The sequence below is a fragment of the Nerophis ophidion genome, linkage group LG24, assembly GCF_033978795.1.
Source record: "Nerophis ophidion isolate RoL-2023_Sa linkage group LG24, RoL_Noph_v1.0, whole genome shotgun sequence".
Classification (NCBI taxonomy): Eukaryota; Metazoa; Chordata; class Actinopteri; order Syngnathiformes; family Syngnathidae; genus Nerophis; species Nerophis ophidion.
The window spans coordinates 2,950,477-2,968,157 of NC_084634.1; the positions used below are offsets into that span (position 1 = coordinate 2,950,477).

Here is a 17,681-nt window from a genome sequence, read left to right on the forward strand (position 1 = left end):
CAGAAATTGGCTGTAAAATCGACTAAAGCAGAAAAAAAAGGAAAGCGCAAGCTGCTCGGGAATTTGCCAGGAAGGCTCATGTCAGAGCAAAAATGCCAATGTAATGTGTGAATGAAGCAAAGTCGTTTGTAAATAATGTCAATAACTAGATGAACCATCTGTGGCTGTGAACACTAGTAAGGTTGTAAATACTGTATAGAGTAGGCTAACCCATGTGGTTCCTGTGGATGTGAACACAATTACTGTAGTGACTAAATAACATAGTGACTGAAACAGACAAAGTAATGTGTAAATAATGTCAATAACGAGTTGAACCATCTGTGGCTGTGAAGTGAACACTAGTAAGGTTGTAAATACTGTATAGAGTAGGCTAACCCATGTGGTTCCTGTGGATACGAACACAATTACTATAGAGACTAAATAACATAGTGACTGAAACAGACATAGTAATGTGTAAATAATGTCAATAACGTGTTGAACAATCTGTGGCTGTGAAGTGAACACTAGTAAGGTTGTAAGTACTCTATAGAGTAGGCTAACCCATGTGGTTCCTGTGGATGTGAACACAATTACTGTAGTGATTAAATAACATAGTGACTGAAACAGACATGGTAATGTGTAAATAATGTCAATAACTAGATGAACCATTTGTGGCTGTGAAGTGAACACTAGTAAGGTTGTAAATACTGTACAGTGTAGGCTAACCCATGTGGTTCCTGTGGATGTGAACACAATTACTGTAGTGACTAAATAACATAGTGACTGAAACAGACATGGTAATGTGTAAATAATGTCAATAACTAGATGAACCATTTGTGGCTGTGAAGTGAACACTAGTAAGGTTGTAAATACTGTACAGTGTAGGCTAACCCATGTGGTTCCTGTGGATGTGAACACAATTACTGTAGTGATTAAATAACATAGTGACTGAAACAGACATGGTAATGTGTAAATAATGTCAATAACTAGATGAACCATTTGTGGCTGTGAAGTGAACACTAGTAAGGTTGTAAATACTGTACAGTGTAGGCTAACCCATGTGGTTCCTGTGGATACGAACACAATTACTGTAGTGACTAAATCTTTAAACACTAAAGCATCTTTCAACTGTGCTTTTTTGCATGTTCAATGGCCGAGAAAAACCAGGGTCCACAGACCCCTGGCTTATTTTCAGTCTTTTTCGTGGAGTTCAAATCACAAGCCTGACCTTGGTGAAATGTAAGTGTGGAGCAACACCCGCTATGTAACACTTGGTGTGACGTAGAAACTGGACAAGAAGCTCCGGGAGAACCTGCGGGACGCCAGGAACAGCCTCTTCACGGGAGACAACATGGGCGCCGGACAGTTCAGGTACTAAACAACATTTTGCAGCACAAACCATCAGTTTATGAATCTATTTACGGAAAATGTTAAGCAAGTTTATAGTTGGGTTCAATAAGAATCCTGATTTGGATGCGAAACCATTTTTTTGTGCAGGCCTCATACACCATGATTAAAGAAATATACAAAAACAACTAATACATAAAGTTAAAAAATCAAAATAATTTTTTTTAACCTGCCATTTTTCTAAAAAACTTAATATATTTTTAATTACAAATATTTATGTATATTTTTTTAAATTATAAGATTATTTTTAACACAGAAACATTTTTATTTATAATTTAAAAAAATTGTTTTTATAATTTTATAAACTGTACATTTGTAATATAATTTATAATTTTTTTAATAAATATGTATTATTATAATTAATTTTAAGTTTTTTTTATTTTAATGACAAAAATATTATTTTTAAGACTCCGAGTCTTAAAAATGTATATGTTCTTTTTTTTTATGAATGAATGAATGGTTTATTTTGAGCCATGCAAACAAAACAAGAGAATGACATAAAATCCAAAATTATTATTTTTACACCTACATTGAAAACATTACATGTGACTAATCTTTTGTAGATGTCAAGATTGGCTCAAAAAGGAGTGGGAAGAAGTAAACTTATTAGGGTCCCACCCCTATACATATACTATATATATATATACACAATATATAATACAATAATATATATAATATAATTCAATTCAGTGGTTTCTGCGTAGATGCTATATATTATCTATATATAATACATTTAAATTCACACACACTTACATATATACATATGTACACACACATATATACACAACACACACATATATACACACACATATATAAAATGTATATATATATATATTAGGGCTGGGCAACAATTAAAAATTTAATCGAAGTTAATCGCACTATTTCTCCGATTAATCGCGATTAACTGCATTGTATACACAAAGCCCAATAATGAATTCAAAAGTAGTGTGTAGTGCACCTTTTATTGGAATATTCTCCCACGTGAACAAAAGCGCCAAAACATTTGTTGTGCTAACACAATTTAAATCAGTCCTTGTTAAACAGTAGCAGTTAAATAGCAAATTTGATGAAATATCAACTCCAAAAATGTAAATACAAACATTTAAGCTTATTGCCACTGCCAGGGTATTTAAGTTATCCTGTTTGTTATGGAAAATAAATATAAATCTCTGAGCCACAATCATAACATCTGAACAGGCAATTTCTGAGGTAACAGCAGAAACATTTTTTTTTATCAGGGATCTTATGTTTAAAAAACCTATATTATAGGTTTTTTGATCAAATTATCCGTAGTAGCAATATTAATAATGTTGTGTTTATTCTGCGTAGTGCACTTAAAATAATTATGACCATATCTAGGAATTGATATGATGGGAAGTTTCCGATTGTTTGCTTGGTGCTTTGATAAACTGAAGGCATCATATACATGGTACTATATTGTGATGTTATGAGCCAGCGGAAAAAAGAACTACCCTACCCAGCATGCAACAGGAGTGACGAGCATGTGTCGCCATGACGGCATCTTGTATGTTGTGATATGCACGCTCTGAAAGTAAACGTTAAGAACTCAGCCAACACTCCTGGTCTGCATTATTCATAAATAGACAGACAACACATATACTCCGCTGCTTCACAGGCCGCTGGATGTAGCCGGCAAAGTATTCCCATGCTAGCTAGCCGCTCTAGCAAGCACGCCTCATTCAGTCCAAAACGGCCCGATCTATCCACATCCAGAATTGTCTGGCGGTCGTAAGTGATCCCGGAGTGACCACGCTGTAAGCCAGCCATGACATTTGCAGAATTGTCCGGTATTTTTGCCAAATGTTCCATCTTTACCAAGAGCCCCTCCACGCCGGAGTACATCAATCATCAATCAATGTTTACTTATATAGCCCTAAATCACTAGTGTCTCAAAGGGCTGCACAAACCACCACGACATCCTCGGTAGGCCCACATAAGGGCAAGGAAAACTCACACCCAGTGGGACATCGCTGACAATAATGATCCAGTGGGACGTCGGTGACAATAATGACTATGAGAACCTTAGAGAGGAGGAAAGCAATGGATGTCGAGCGGGTCTAACATGATACTGTGAAAGTTCAATCCACAATGGATCCAACACAGTCGCGAGAGTCCAGTCCAGAGCAGATCCAACACAGCAGCGAGAGTCCCGTTCACAGCGGAGCCAGCAGGAAACCATCCCAAGCGGAGGCGGATCAGCAGCGCAGAAATGTCCCCAGCCGATACACAGGCAAGCAGTACATGGCCACCGGATCGGACCGGACCCATCCGGGAGATGCTATCTTGTTAAGAAAAGGCGTTAACAAAATAAAAGCATGTAAACAACATACGCAAATGTGCGATAAAATAATTGTCGCCGTTAATAGGTTGATGAGTTAACGCATAATTAACGCTTTATTTTGCCCACCCCTAATATATATACATATATATATATATACATACATACATACATTTATAAAAAAAAAGAATACCAGTTCAGAACTGAAGAAACATTTGTTTAAATATTTGTGAAAACTGAACACGTTTTTGTCAAGGTGCGGTGCTTGAGCAGCCCTTTGAGACACTTTTGATGAAGGTTTATATAAATAAACATTGATTGATTGATGCTTATCAATGGTATTTGCTTGATGAGCTCATAACTATCAATGTCCACCTGTCTTCCGGCGCAGCTTCCAGAGACCTCTCTTCGTCCTGGCCGACCGCAACATGGACATGGCCACGCCCCTTCACCACACCTGGACCTACCAGGCGCTGATCCACGACGTGCTGGTGAGCCTCCCGACCGGCGCGGTGGCCCATGACGTAACAAGCGCGTGAAAGCCTGTGCCGGTGTCCGCCAGGACTTCCACCTGAACAGGGTGACCACGGAGGAGGGCGCGGGGGCGGAGCCGTCTCCCGCCGGCGCCAGACCCAAGAAGAAGAGCAGGAGGACGCTGGACCTGACGGCCGCCGACAAGTTCTGGCAGAAGCACAAGGGCAGGTGAGTCGGCGGGGAAGCGGGCGCGGCGACCCCAGCGCACTTATGTCACCGGCCGGGTGTGGCAGTCCCTTTCCAGAGGTGGCCGAGTCGGTCCAGGAGGAGTTGGACAGGTACAGGGCGCAGGAGGACGAGGTCAAACGTCTGAAGAGCATCATGGTGAGAGACGTGACACCTCCACCTGCACCTTCTTCACCTGCTGACTGCTCCGTGTGTCTGTGGGCAGGGCCTGGAGGGCGAGGACGACGGCGCCATCAGCATGCTGTCAGACAACACCGCCAAGCTCACCTCCGCCGTCAGGTGAGGCTCCGCCCCGCACACCTGGAGACCTGTGTCTGGCCAGCAGTTGGACCTCCTACACCAGGAGTGGGACTTTATATCCATCCATCCATTTACTACCGCTTATTCCAATATATTCTATATTCATAATACTACTAATAATAATAATTACAACAAACACAACACCATGAGTGTAACTTTATTTATTCTATATTAATAATACTAATAATTATAATTATAATAAACACAACACCAGGAGTGTAACTTTATATATTCTATATTAATAATACTACAATTAATATTTCGAATAAACACAATACCAGGAATGTGACTTTATATATTCTATATTCATAATACTACTAATAATAATAATTATAATAATAAACACAACATCAGGAGTGTAACTTTATGTATTTTATATCAATAATACTACAATTAATAATTCTAATAAACACAACATCAGGAGTGTAACTTTATGTATTTTATATCAATAATACTACAATTAATAATTCTAATAAACACAACACCAGGAATGTGACTTTATGTATTTTATATTAAAAATACTACTACTAATAATAATTATTATAATAAACACAACACCAGGAGTGTGACTTTATATATTTTATTATAATAATAATAATTATAATAAACTCAATATCTAGGGTGTAACTTTATATATTCTATTTTAATAATACTCATAATAATAATAGTAATAATCATAACATCAGGAAAGTAACTCTATATTTTCTATGTTAATAATACCACTACCGCTAATAATAATTATAAAAAACACAACACCAGGAGGAGCTTCACGGTGGCAGAGGGGTTAGTGCGTCTGCCTCACAATACAAAGATCCTGCAGTCCTGGGTTCAAATCCCAGGCCTGGGATCTTTCTGTGTGGAGTTTGTATGTTCTCCCCGTGACTGCGTGGGTTCCCTCCGGGTACTCCGGCTTCCTCCCACCTCCAAAGACATGCACCTGGGGATAGGCCCCTCCCACCTCCAAAGACATGCACCTGGGGATAGGCCCCTCCCACCTCCAAAGACATGCACCTGGGGATAGGCCCCTCCCACCTCCAAAGACATGCACCTGGGGATAGGCCCCTCCCACCTCCAAAGACATGCACCTGGGGATAGGCCCCTCCCACCTCCTAAGACATGCACCTGGGGATAGGCCCCTCCCACCTCCAAAGACATGCACCTGGGGATAGGCCCCTCCCACCTCCAAAGACATGCGCCTGGAGATAGGCCCCTCCCACCTCCAAAGACATGCACCTGGGGATAGGCCCTTCCCACCTCCAAAGACATGCACCTGGGGATAGGCCCCTCCCACCTCCAAAGACATGCACCTGGGGATAGGCCCCTCCCACCTCCAAAGACATGCACCTGGGGATAGGCCCCTCCCACCTCCAAAGACATGCGCCTGGGGATAGGCCCCTCCCACCTCCAAAGACATGCACCTGGGGATAGGCCCCTCCCACCTCCAAAGACATGCACCTGGGGATAGGCCCCTCCCACCTCCAAAGACATGCACCTGGGGATAGGCCCCTCCCACCTCCAAAGACATGCACCTGGGGATAGGCCCCTCCCACCTCCAAAGACATGCACCTGGGGATAGGTTGATTGTGAAGTGAAGTGAATTATGTTTATATAGCGCTTTTCTCTAGTGACTCAAAGCGCTTTACATAGTGACACCCAATATCTAAGTTACATTTAAAGCAGTGTGGGTGGCAGGTGGGTAAAGTGTCTTGCCCAAGGACACAACGGCAGTGACTAGGATGGCGGGAGCGGGAATCGAACCTGCAACCCTCAAGTTGCTGGCACGGCCGCTCTACCAACCGAGCTATACCACCCTGATTGGCAACACTAAATGGTCCCTAGTGTGTGAATGTTGTCTGTCTATCTGTGGTGGCCCTGTGTTGAGGTAGCGACTTGTCCAGGGTGTACCCCGCCTTCCGCCCGGTTGTAGCTGAGATGGGCGCCAGCGACCCCAAAAGGGAATAAGCGGTATAAAATGGATGGATGGACAACACCAGGAGTGTAACTGTATATATTCTATATTAATAATACTACTACTAATAATAATTCTAACAAACACAGCACCAGAAGTGTAACTTTATATATTCTATAATAATAATATATTCTACATACAGACTAACTAACACAACTTTGTGTGGTTGTTGTGTAGTTCCCTGCCTGAGCTGCTGGAGAAGAAGCGTCTGATCGACCTGCACACCAACGTTGCCACGGCCGTGCTGGACCACATCAAGGTAACAACACACCAGGTGCAATGTTGCCCGCCGTCACCTCCCCTCTTTGTGTCCTCAGACTCGGAAGCTGGACCTTTATTTTGAATACGAGGAGAAACTGATGAGCAAGTCCACTTTGGACAAATCCTTGCTGGACATCATCAGCGACCCTGATGGTGTGTACACTTACACACACACACACACACACACTCGTGTTGATGACTTTTGTGTGTTTATGTGGACTAGAGATGCGTCGGTAAGGTGGGCGGGGTTGGGAGCGTGGGGGTGTAAAATATATTCAGGAAGTGTCATGGATGCAAAGGATTCTGGGTATTTGTTGTGTTGCGTTTATGTTGTGTTACTGTGAGGATGTTCTCCCGAAATGTGTTTGTCATTCTTGTTTGGTGTGGCTTCCCAGCGTGGCGCATATTAGTAAGAGTGTTAAAATAGTTTATATCACAACCATTAGTGTACTCTGTATGACCCAGAGTGCCCTTCAATCTTGTACGTGTATCTGCGGAAGCTTCACACAACATGTTGCTGGACTGGCAAGCGGTTCGTACATGTTGTTGAAAGTGTCGAAGGCAATGGCTTCACAGCACGCCCTTATTCCCGTTATATGAACGATCAACATCGGATATTCGCGAGAACGCTAGCGGCTCCTATTACCTTTTTTACTTTGTGACATGGGTCAAACTAGCTCTTATAGTGGTAAAGGTCGCCGACTCCGGCGGTTGCAGTTCTGATAAAATGTTGGTTCGGGTGGATGACGACTTTAGTGATGCGGTTGCGGATGATATAATTGCCTAACCACACATTTCTAATGTGGACCAACTGTTTGCTTGTGTGTTTGTCTTTATGTACTTGTGTGGACCAACTGTGTGTTTGTGTCTTTATGTACTTGTGTGGACCAACTGTGTGTTTGTGTTTGTGTCTTTATGTACTTGTGTGGACCAACTGTGTGTTTGTGTCTTTATGTACTTGTGTGGACCAACTGTGTGTTTGTGTCTTTATGTACTTGTGTGGACCAACTGTGTGTTTGTATTTGTGTGTTTATGTACTTGTGTGGACCAACTGTGTGTTTGTATTTGTGTCTTTATGTACTTGTGTGGACCAACTGTGTGTTTGTATTTGTGTCTTTATGTACTTGTGTGGACCAACTGTGTGTTTGTATTTGTGTCTTTATGTACTTGTGTGGACCAACTGTGTGTTTGTGTCTTTATGTACTTGTGTGGACCAACTGTGTGTTTGTGTCTTTATGTTCTTGTGTGGACCAACTGTGTGTTTGTGTCTTTATGTACTTGTGTGGACCAACTGTGTGTTTGTGTCTTTATGTACTTGTGTGGACCAACTGTGTGTTTGTGTCTTTATGTTCTTGTGTGGACCAACTGTGTGTTTGTATTTGTGTCTTTCTGTACTTGTGTGGACCAACTGTGTGTTTGTATTTGTGTCTTTATGTACTTGTGTGGACCAACTGTGTGTTTGTGTCTTTATGTACTTGTGTGGACCAACTGTGTGTTTGTATTTGTGTCTTTATGTACTTGTGTGGACCAACTGTGTGTTTGTGTCTTTATGTACTTGTGTGGACCAACTGTGTGTTTGTATTTGTGTCTTTATGTACTTGTGTGGACCAACTGTGTGTTTGTGTTTGTGTCTTTATGTACTTGTGTGGACCAACTGTGTGTTTGTATTTGTGTCTTTATGTACTTGTGTGGACCAACTGTGTGTTTGTATTTGTGTCTTTATGTACTTGTGTGGACCAACTGTGTGTTTGTATTTGTGTCTTTATGTACTTGTGTGGACCAACTGTGTGTTTGTGTCTTTATGTACTTGTGTGGACCAACTGTGTGTTTGTATTTGTGTCTTTCTGTACTTGTGTGTGTGCCTGTGTGGACTAACTGTGTGTGTCTTTGTCCTCCACTGCTTGTGTGGACCCACCATGTGTGTTCCAGCCGGCACTCCAGAGGACAAGATGCGACTCTTCCTCATCTACTACATCACAGCCCAGCAACCTCCTTCTGAGGTCAGACCCACACACTTCTAAGATGGCCGCTTCATTATTTAAACACCTTCTCAGGCACATTAGGGCTCATTTCAGCGTTGTTAAGCATCCAAATGAGGTCAAACAGTCACCACCACAGTTGTATTGACCACCAGATGAAACCGAACCAATCAGAGCGCAGTATTCAGTATGGTGGCCTGTGATTGGCTCATACTACTTGCCCTGATGTGGGCTCTACCGAGAAGTGTCTCAAAGGGCTGCACAAGCCACAACGACATCCTCGGTTCAGATCCCACATAAGGGCAAGGAAAAACTGACAACCCAGTGGGATGTCAATGTGAATGACTATGAGAAACCTTGGAGAGGACCACAATAGACATCGAGTGGGTTTAGCATAATAGTGTGAGAGTCCAGTCCATAGTGGATCTAACATAATAGTGTGAGAGTCCAGTCCATAGTGGATCCAACATAATAGTGTGAGAGTCCAGTCCATAGTGGATCTAACATAATAGTGAGAGTCCAGTCCATAGTGGATCTAACATAATATTGTGAGAGTCCAGTCCATAGTGGATCTAACATAATAGTGTGAGAGTCCAGTCCATAGTGGATCTAACATAACAGTGTGAGAGTCCAGTCCGTAGTGGATCTAACATAATAGTGAGAGTCCAGTCCATAGTGGATCTAACATAATAGTGTGAGAGTCCAGTCCATAGTGGATCTAACATAATAGTGAGAGTCCAGTCCATAGTGGATCTAACATAATTGTGTGAGAGTCCAGTCCATAGTGGATCTAACATAATAGTGTGAGAGTCCAGTCCATAGTGGATCTAACATAATAGTGTGAGAGTCCAGTCCATAGTGGATCTAACATAATAGTGTGAGTCCAGTCCATAGTGGATCTAACATAATAGTGTGAGAGTCCAGTCCATAGTGGATCTAACATAATAGTGTGAGAGTCCAGTCCATAGTGGATCCAACATAATAGTGAGAGTCTAGTCCATAGTGAATCTAACATAATAGTGAGAATCTAGTCCATAGTGGATCTAACATAATAGTGAGAGTCCGGTCCATAGTGGATCCAACATAATAGTGAGAGTCCAGTCCATAGTGGATCTAACATAATAGTGTGAGAGTCCAGTCCATAGTGGATCTAACATAATAGTGAGAGTCCAGTCCATAGTGAATCTAACATAATAGTGAGAGTCCAGTCCATAGTGGATCCAACATAATAGTGAGAGTCCAGTCCATAGTGGATCTAACATAATAGTGTGAGAGTCCAGTCCATAGTGGATCAAAAATAATAGTGAGAGTCTAGTCCATAGTGGATCTAACATAATAGTGAGAATCTAGTCCATAGTGGATCTAACATAATAGTGAGAGTCCGGTCCATAGTGGATCCAACATAATAGTGAGAGTCCAGTCCATAGTGGATCTAACTTAATCGTGAGAGTCCAGTCCATAGTGGATCTAACATAATAGTGAGAGTCCAGTCCATAGTGAATCTAACATAATAGTGAGAGTCCAGTCCATAGTGGATCTAACATAATAGTGTGAGAGTCCAGTCCATAGTGGATCTAACATAATAGTGAGAGTCCAGTCCATAGTGGATCTAACATAATAGTGAGAGTCCAGTCCATAGTGGATCTAACATAATAGTGTGAGAGTCCAGTCCATAGTGGATCTAACATAATAGTGTGAGAGTCCAGTCCATAGTGGATCTAACATAATAGTGTGAGAGTCCAGTCCATAGTGGATCTAACATAATAGTGTGAGTCCAGTCCATAGTGGATCTAACATAATAGTGTGAGAGTCCAGTCCATAGTGGATCTAACATAATAGTGTGAGAGTCCAGTCCATAGTGGATCTAACATAATAGTGTGAGAGTCCAGTCCATAGTGGATCTAACATAATAGTGAGAGTCCAGTCCATAGTGGATCTAACATAATAGTGTGAGAGTCCAGTCCATAGTGGATCTAACATAATAGTGAGAGTCCAGTCCATAGTGGATCTAACATAATAGTGTGAGAGTCCAGTCCATAGTGGATCTAACATAATAGTGAGAGAGTCCAGTCCATAGTGGATCTAACATAACAGTGTGAGAGTCCAGTCCGTAGTGGATCTAACATAATAGTGAGAGTCCAGTCCATAGTGGATCTAACATAATAGTGTGAGAGTCCAGTCCATAGTGGATCTAACATAATAGTGAGAGTCCAGTCCATAGTGGATCTAACATAATAGTGTGAGAGTCCAGTCCATAGTGGATCTAACATAATAGTGAGAGTCCAGTCCATAGTGGATCTAACATAATAGTGAGAGTCCAGTCCATAGTGGATCTAACATAATAGTGTGAGAGTCCAGTCCATAGTGGATCTAACATAATAGTGTGAGAGTCCAGTCCATAGTGGATCTAACATAATAGTGTGAGAGTCCAGTCCATAGTGGATCTAACATAATAGTGTGAGAGTCCAGTCCATAGTGGATCTAACATAATAGTGTGAGAGTCCAGTCCATAGTGGATCCAACATAATAGTGTGAGAGTCCAGTCCATAGTGGATCTAACATAATAGTGAGAGAGTCCAGTCCATAGTGGATCTAACATAATAGTGTGAGAGTCCAGTCCATAGTGGATCTAACATAATAGTGTGAGAGTCCAGTCCATAGTGGATCTAACATAATAGTGTGAGAGTCCAGTCCATAGTGGATCTAACATAATAGTGTGAGAGTCCAGTCCATAGTGGATCTAACATAATAGTGTGAGAGTCCAGTCCATAGTGGATCTAACATAATAGTGAGAGTCCAGTCCATAGTGGAACTAACATAATAGTGTGAGAGTCCAGTCCATAGTGGATCTAACATAATAGTGTGAGAGTCCAGTCCATAGTGGATCTAACATAATAGTGTGAGAGTCCAGTCCATAGTGGATCTAACATAATAGTGTGAGAGTCCAGTCCATAGTGGATCTAACATAATAGTGTGAGAGTCCAGTCCATAGTGGATCTAACATAATAGTGTGAGAGTCCAGTCCATAGTGGATCTAACATAATAGTGAGAGTCCAGTCCATAGTGGATCTAACATAATAGTGTGAGAGTCCAGTCCATAGTGGATCTAACATAATAGTGAGAGTCCAGTCCATAGTGGATCTAACATAATAGTGTGAGAGTCCAGTCCATAGTGGATCTAACATAATAGTGTGAGAGTCCAGTCCATAGTGGATCTAACATAATAGTGTGAGAGTCCAGTCCATAGTGGATCTAACATAATAGTGTGAGAGTCCAGTCCATAGTGGATCTAACATAATAGTGTGAGAGTCCAGTCCATAGTGGATCTAACATAATAGTGTGAGAGTCCAGTCCATAGTGGATCTAACATAATAGTGAGAGAGTTCAGTCCATAGTGGATCTAACATAATAGTGAGAGTCCAGTCCATAGTGGATCTAACATAATAGTGTGAGAGTCCAGTCCATAGTGGATCTAACATAATAGTGTGAGAGTCCAGTCCATAGTGGATCTAACATAATAGTGAGAGTCCAGTCCATAGTGGATCTAACATAATAGTGTGAGAGTCCAGTCCATAGTGGATCTAACATAATAGTGAGAGTCCAGTCCATAGTGGATCTAACATAATAGTGTGAGAGTCCAGTCCATAGTGGATCTAACATAATAGTGAGAGAGTCCAGTCCATAGTGGATCTAACATAATAGTGTGAGAGTCCAGTCCATAGTGGATCTAACATAATAGTGTGAGAGTCCAGTCCATAGTGGAACTAACACAATAGTGTGAGAGTCCAGTCCATAGTGGATCTAACATAATAGTGTGAGAGTCCAGTCCATAGTGGATCTAACATAATAGTGAGAGTCCAGTCCATAGTGGATCTAACATAATAGTGAGAGTCCAGTCCATAGTGGATCTAACATAATAGTGAGAGTCCAGTCCATAGTGGATCTAATATAATAGTGTGAGAGTCCAGTCCATAGTGGATCTAACATAATAGTGAGAGTCCAGTCCATAGTGGATCTAACATAATAGTGAGAGTTCAGTCCATAGTGGATCTAACATAATAGTGAGAGTCCAGTCCATAGTGGATCTAACATAATAGTGTGAGAGTCCAGTCCATAGTGGATCTAACATAATAGTGAGAGTCCAGTCCATAGTGGATCTAACATAATAGTGTGAGAGTCCAGTCCATAGTGGATCTAACATAATAGTGTGAGAGTCCAGTCCATAGTGGATCTAACATAATAGTGAGAGTCCAGTCCGTAGTGGATCTAACATAATAGTGAGAGTCCAGTCCATAGTGGATCTAACATAATAGTGAGAGTCCAGTCCATAGTGGATCTAACATAATAGTGTGAGAGTCCAGTCCATAGTGGATCTAACATAATAATGTGAGAGTCCAGTCCATAGTGGATCTAACATAATAGTGTGAGAGTCCAGTCCATAGTGGATCTAACATAATAGTGAGAGTCCAGTCCATAGTGGATCTAACATAATAGTGTGAGAGTCCAGTCCATAGTGGATCTAACATAATAGTGTGAGAGTCCAGTCCATAGTGGATCTATCATAATAGTGTGAGAGTCCAGTCCATAGTGGATCTAACATAATAATGTGAGAGTCCAGTCCATAGTGGATCTAACACAATAGTGTGAGAGTCCAGTCCATAGTGGATCTAACATAATAGTGTGAGAGTCCAGTCCATAGTGGATCTAACATAATAGTGAGAGTCCAGTCCATAGTGGATCTAACATAATAGTGTGAGAGTCCAGTCCATAGTGGATCTAACATAATAGCGAGACTCCAGTCCATAGTGGATCTAACATAATAGTGAGAGTCCAGTCCATAGTGGATCTAACATAATAGTGTGAGAGTCCAGTCCATAGTGGATCTAACATAATAGTGAGAGTACAGTCCATAGTGGATCCAACATAATAGTAAGAGAGTCCAGTCCGATCCGACCTCGGATTTGGGATTCCAGCCTATAAGCAGCTGCACAACAGCTAAGCACACAGTAGCACAGGACCTAGACCAAGGTAATAGTCATTGAACAATAAAAGATCAGATAGAACATTGTTGTTGACGGGAAGAAGACCCGCAATGGTCCTAGCAGGTGGTGTTTTGTCCAGCCACCTTCCAAGTCTGCTCTCACTGGAACTCTGTGTCTGTGCTCCCAGGCAGACTTGGAGCAGTATAAAACTGCTCTGTTGGACGCCGGCTGTGACCTTTCACCTCTGGGCTACATCAAACAGTGGAAGTGAGTGTTTTCTCCATCTCACACACACACACACACACACACACACACACACACACACACACACACACACACACACACACACACACACACACACACACACACACACACACTTCAATCATCCCCACTTTCCACACTGGGCTCCAGAAAGTGCAGCCTCCCTCCCAGAGGAGTGCACTGCAAGCTAAAGACGCCATAGGGCAGATTTACTGTCTTGGAGGCTGCTAGCATGTGTCCCTGGTAGACCTCTGTGTCCTCATTATGCTACCATACACCTTAGAGGTATATACCTAGGTACTTGACGTATGCTAACTGTTAGCATGCTAACGTTAAAATGCCAACTGTTTTTTAGCTAATTTTGCCACCATACACCTTAGTTATATACCTAGATACTTGACGTATGCTAACTGTTAGCATGCTAACATTAAAATGCTAACCTTTTTTTTTGCAAATTTTGCCACCGTACACCCAAGAGTCATATACCTTAGTACTTGACATATGCTAACTGTTAGCATACTAACATTAAAATGCTGACTTTTACTAGCTAATTTTGCCACCGTACACCCAAGAGTCATATACCTTGGTACTTGGCATATGCTAACTGTTAGCATACTAACATTAAAATGCTGACTTTTACTAGCTAATTTTGCCACCGTACACCCAAGAGTCATATACTTTAGTACTTGACATATGCTAACTGTTAGCATGCTAACATTAAAATGCTGTTGTTTTTTTCCCTGTAATTTTGGCACCGTACACCCAAGAGTCATATACCTTAGTACTTGACATATGCTAACTGTTAGCATGGTAACATTAAAATGCTGTTTTTTTTTTTTAGATAATTTTGCCACCGTACACCCAAGAGTCATATACCTTAGTACTTGACATATGCTAACTGTTAGCATACTAACATTAAAATGCTGACTTTTACTAGCTAATTTTGCCACCGTACACCCAAGAGTCATATACCTTGGTACTTGGCATATGCTAACTGTTAGCATACTAACATTAAAATGCTGACTTTTACTAGCTAATTTTGCCACCGTACACCCAAGAGTCATATACTTTAGTACTTGACATATGCTAACTGTTAGCATGCTAACATTAAAATGCTGTTGTTTTTTTCCCTGTAATTTTGGCACCGTACACCCAAGAGTCATATACCTTAGTACTTGACATATGCTAACTGTTAGCATGGTAACATTAAAATGCTGTTTTTTTTTTTTAGATAATTTTGCCACCGTACACCCAAGAGTCATATACCTTAGTACTTGACATATGCTAACTGTTAGCATGCTAAAATTAAAATGCCCACTATTTTTTTAAGCTAATCTTGCCACCGTACACCCAAGAGTTTTATTCCTTGGTACTTGACATATGCTAACTGTTAGCATGCTAACATGAAAATGTTGACTTTTCTTAGCTAATTTTGCCACCATACACCCAAGAGTCATATACTTTGGTACTTGAAATATGCTAACGTTAGCATGCTAAAATTAAAATGCCCACTATTTTTTTAAGCTAATCTTGCCACCGTACACCTAAGAGTTTTATTCCTTGGTACTTGACATATGCTAACTGTTAGCATGCTAACATGAAAATGTTGACTTTTCTTAGCTAATTTTGCCACCATACACCCAAGAGTCATATACTTTGGTACTTGAAATATGCTAACGTTAGCATGCTAAAATTAAAATGCCCACTATTTTTTTAAGCTAATCTTGCCACCGTACACCCAAGAGTTTTATTCCTTGGTACTTGACATATGCTAACTGTTAGCATGCTAACATTAAAATGTTGACTTTTCTTAGCTAATTTTGCCACTGTACACCCAAGAGTCATTTACTATGGTACTTGACATATGCTAACTGTTAGCATTCTAACATGAAATGTTGACTTTTCTTAGCTAATTTTGCCACCGTACACCTAAGAGTCATATACTATGGTACTTGACATATGCTAACTGTTAGCATGCTAAAATTAAAATGCCCACTATTTTTTTAAGCTAATCTTGCCACCGTACACCCAAGAGTTTTATTCCTTGGTACTTGACATTTGCTAACTGTTAGCATGCTAACATTAAAATGGGTTAGGTCAAGTAGCAATGATTGTCTCACACACACACACACACACACACACACACACTGGGAGGTGAGGGGAGCAGTGAGCAGCAGCGGTGTGTGTGTGTGTGTGTGTGATGTGTCATGGACGTGACCTTCCACGTGGTTTCCCCCCTGCAGGGCCTTCACCAAGATGGCAGCCGCCCCAGCCAACTATGGCAACAGTGGGGTGAAACCCATGGGGTGAGTCTTATTATTATTATTATTATTATTATTATAAGTCCACCTTCTTCTTCTTCTTCCCCATCACCGGCCTGACCTTGTCCTCCATCTTCCTGCAGCCTCTTCTCCCGAGTGATGAACAGCGGCTCCCAGTTGGTCATGGAGGGAGTGAAGAACCTGGTGCTCAAACAACATGTGAGTCACACACACACACACACACACACACACCTGTGCAAGTCATCTACTCTTCTTCTTCTGCAATAAGTGTGTGTGTGTGTGAGTGTGTTGAAGATGCTTGTAGGATGAAGTCATGTGTAAACATTGTGTCTTCTGTTTTATTCATCCTCAAACTGTCTGTCTATATGTGTGTGTGTGTGTGTGTGTGTGTGTGTGTGTGTGTGTGTGCGTGCGTGCGTGCGTGCGTGCGTGCGTGCGTGCGTGCGTGCGTGCGTGCGTGCGTGCGTGCGTGCGCGCGTGCGCGCGCGCGCGTGTGTGTGTGTGCGTGTGTGTGTGTGCGTTTGTCTTTTTTAAAATATTCCCTTTGTCTACGTCTTCTCCCCGTCAGCCACGTTGTAGTCTTGAGTGCTTTATGCCGCCGTCATGTAATCTTCTGAGGTGACGTATCGACACAAAAGTCCCAAAAGGAGCAAAAGTGTGAAGGTTGTTTTATAAATGTCGCCGAGTCACATTTCGGGGAGAAATACGCAGCAGCGGGTGCTAAGCGCTCGGAAAAATTGCTTTGACATAATAGGCCCCTTTTGGTTAAAAATGTACAGTAATGTCATTACATATATATAAATATATGCATGTTTATATGTATATTTTCATTTATATTAATGTTTTGTTTTGTTTGATATATTTTTTATTTTTTTTCCATTTAGTATTTAGTTAAGCAGTTTTGATTTAATTCATTTTGTTTAATATTTTATGTTGTAAAGTTTTAATTTAATTTACCTTATTTTGAATGAATTTAATTTGAGGGGTGTGAATGTGAGTGTGAATGTTGTCTGTCTATCTGTGTTGGCCCTGTGATGAGGTGGCGACTTGTCCAGGGTGTACCCCGCCTTCTGCCCGATTGTAGCTGAGATAGGCACCAGCGCCCCCCGCTCCCCAAAAGGGAATAAGCGGTAGAAAATGGATGGATGGATGGATGTTTTTTTTTTTCATTTATTTTTCAAATTTTGTAAAAATGTGTATTTTATTTTTATTTTATGTTGTAATTGTATACATTATTTAATT

The 17,681-nt window shown here is 41.3% G+C and overlaps 1 protein-coding gene across 1 annotated transcript in view; it reads left to right on the top strand.

The window, feature by feature from the left end:
- Positions 1-17,681, top strand: part of scfd1 (sec1 family domain containing 1) — a 34,861-nt gene that overhangs the window by 13,121 nt on the left and 4,059 nt on the right. The window contains exons 9-19 of the mRNA XM_061886423.1: positions 1,265-1,350; positions 4,077-4,176; positions 4,248-4,387; positions 4,453-4,543; positions 4,611-4,684; positions 6,852-6,933; positions 6,992-7,088; positions 8,865-8,935; positions 14,084-14,163; positions 16,401-16,463; positions 16,562-16,637. Of these exons, the coding sequence (XP_061742407.1) occupies positions 1,265-1,350; positions 4,077-4,176; positions 4,248-4,387; positions 4,453-4,543; positions 4,611-4,684; positions 6,852-6,933; positions 6,992-7,088; positions 8,865-8,935; positions 14,084-14,163; positions 16,401-16,463; positions 16,562-16,637 (960 nt within the window). The remainder of the gene's footprint in view (positions 1-1,264; positions 1,351-4,076; positions 4,177-4,247; positions 4,388-4,452; positions 4,544-4,610; positions 4,685-6,851; positions 6,934-6,991; positions 7,089-8,864; positions 8,936-14,083; positions 14,164-16,400; positions 16,464-16,561; positions 16,638-17,681) is intronic.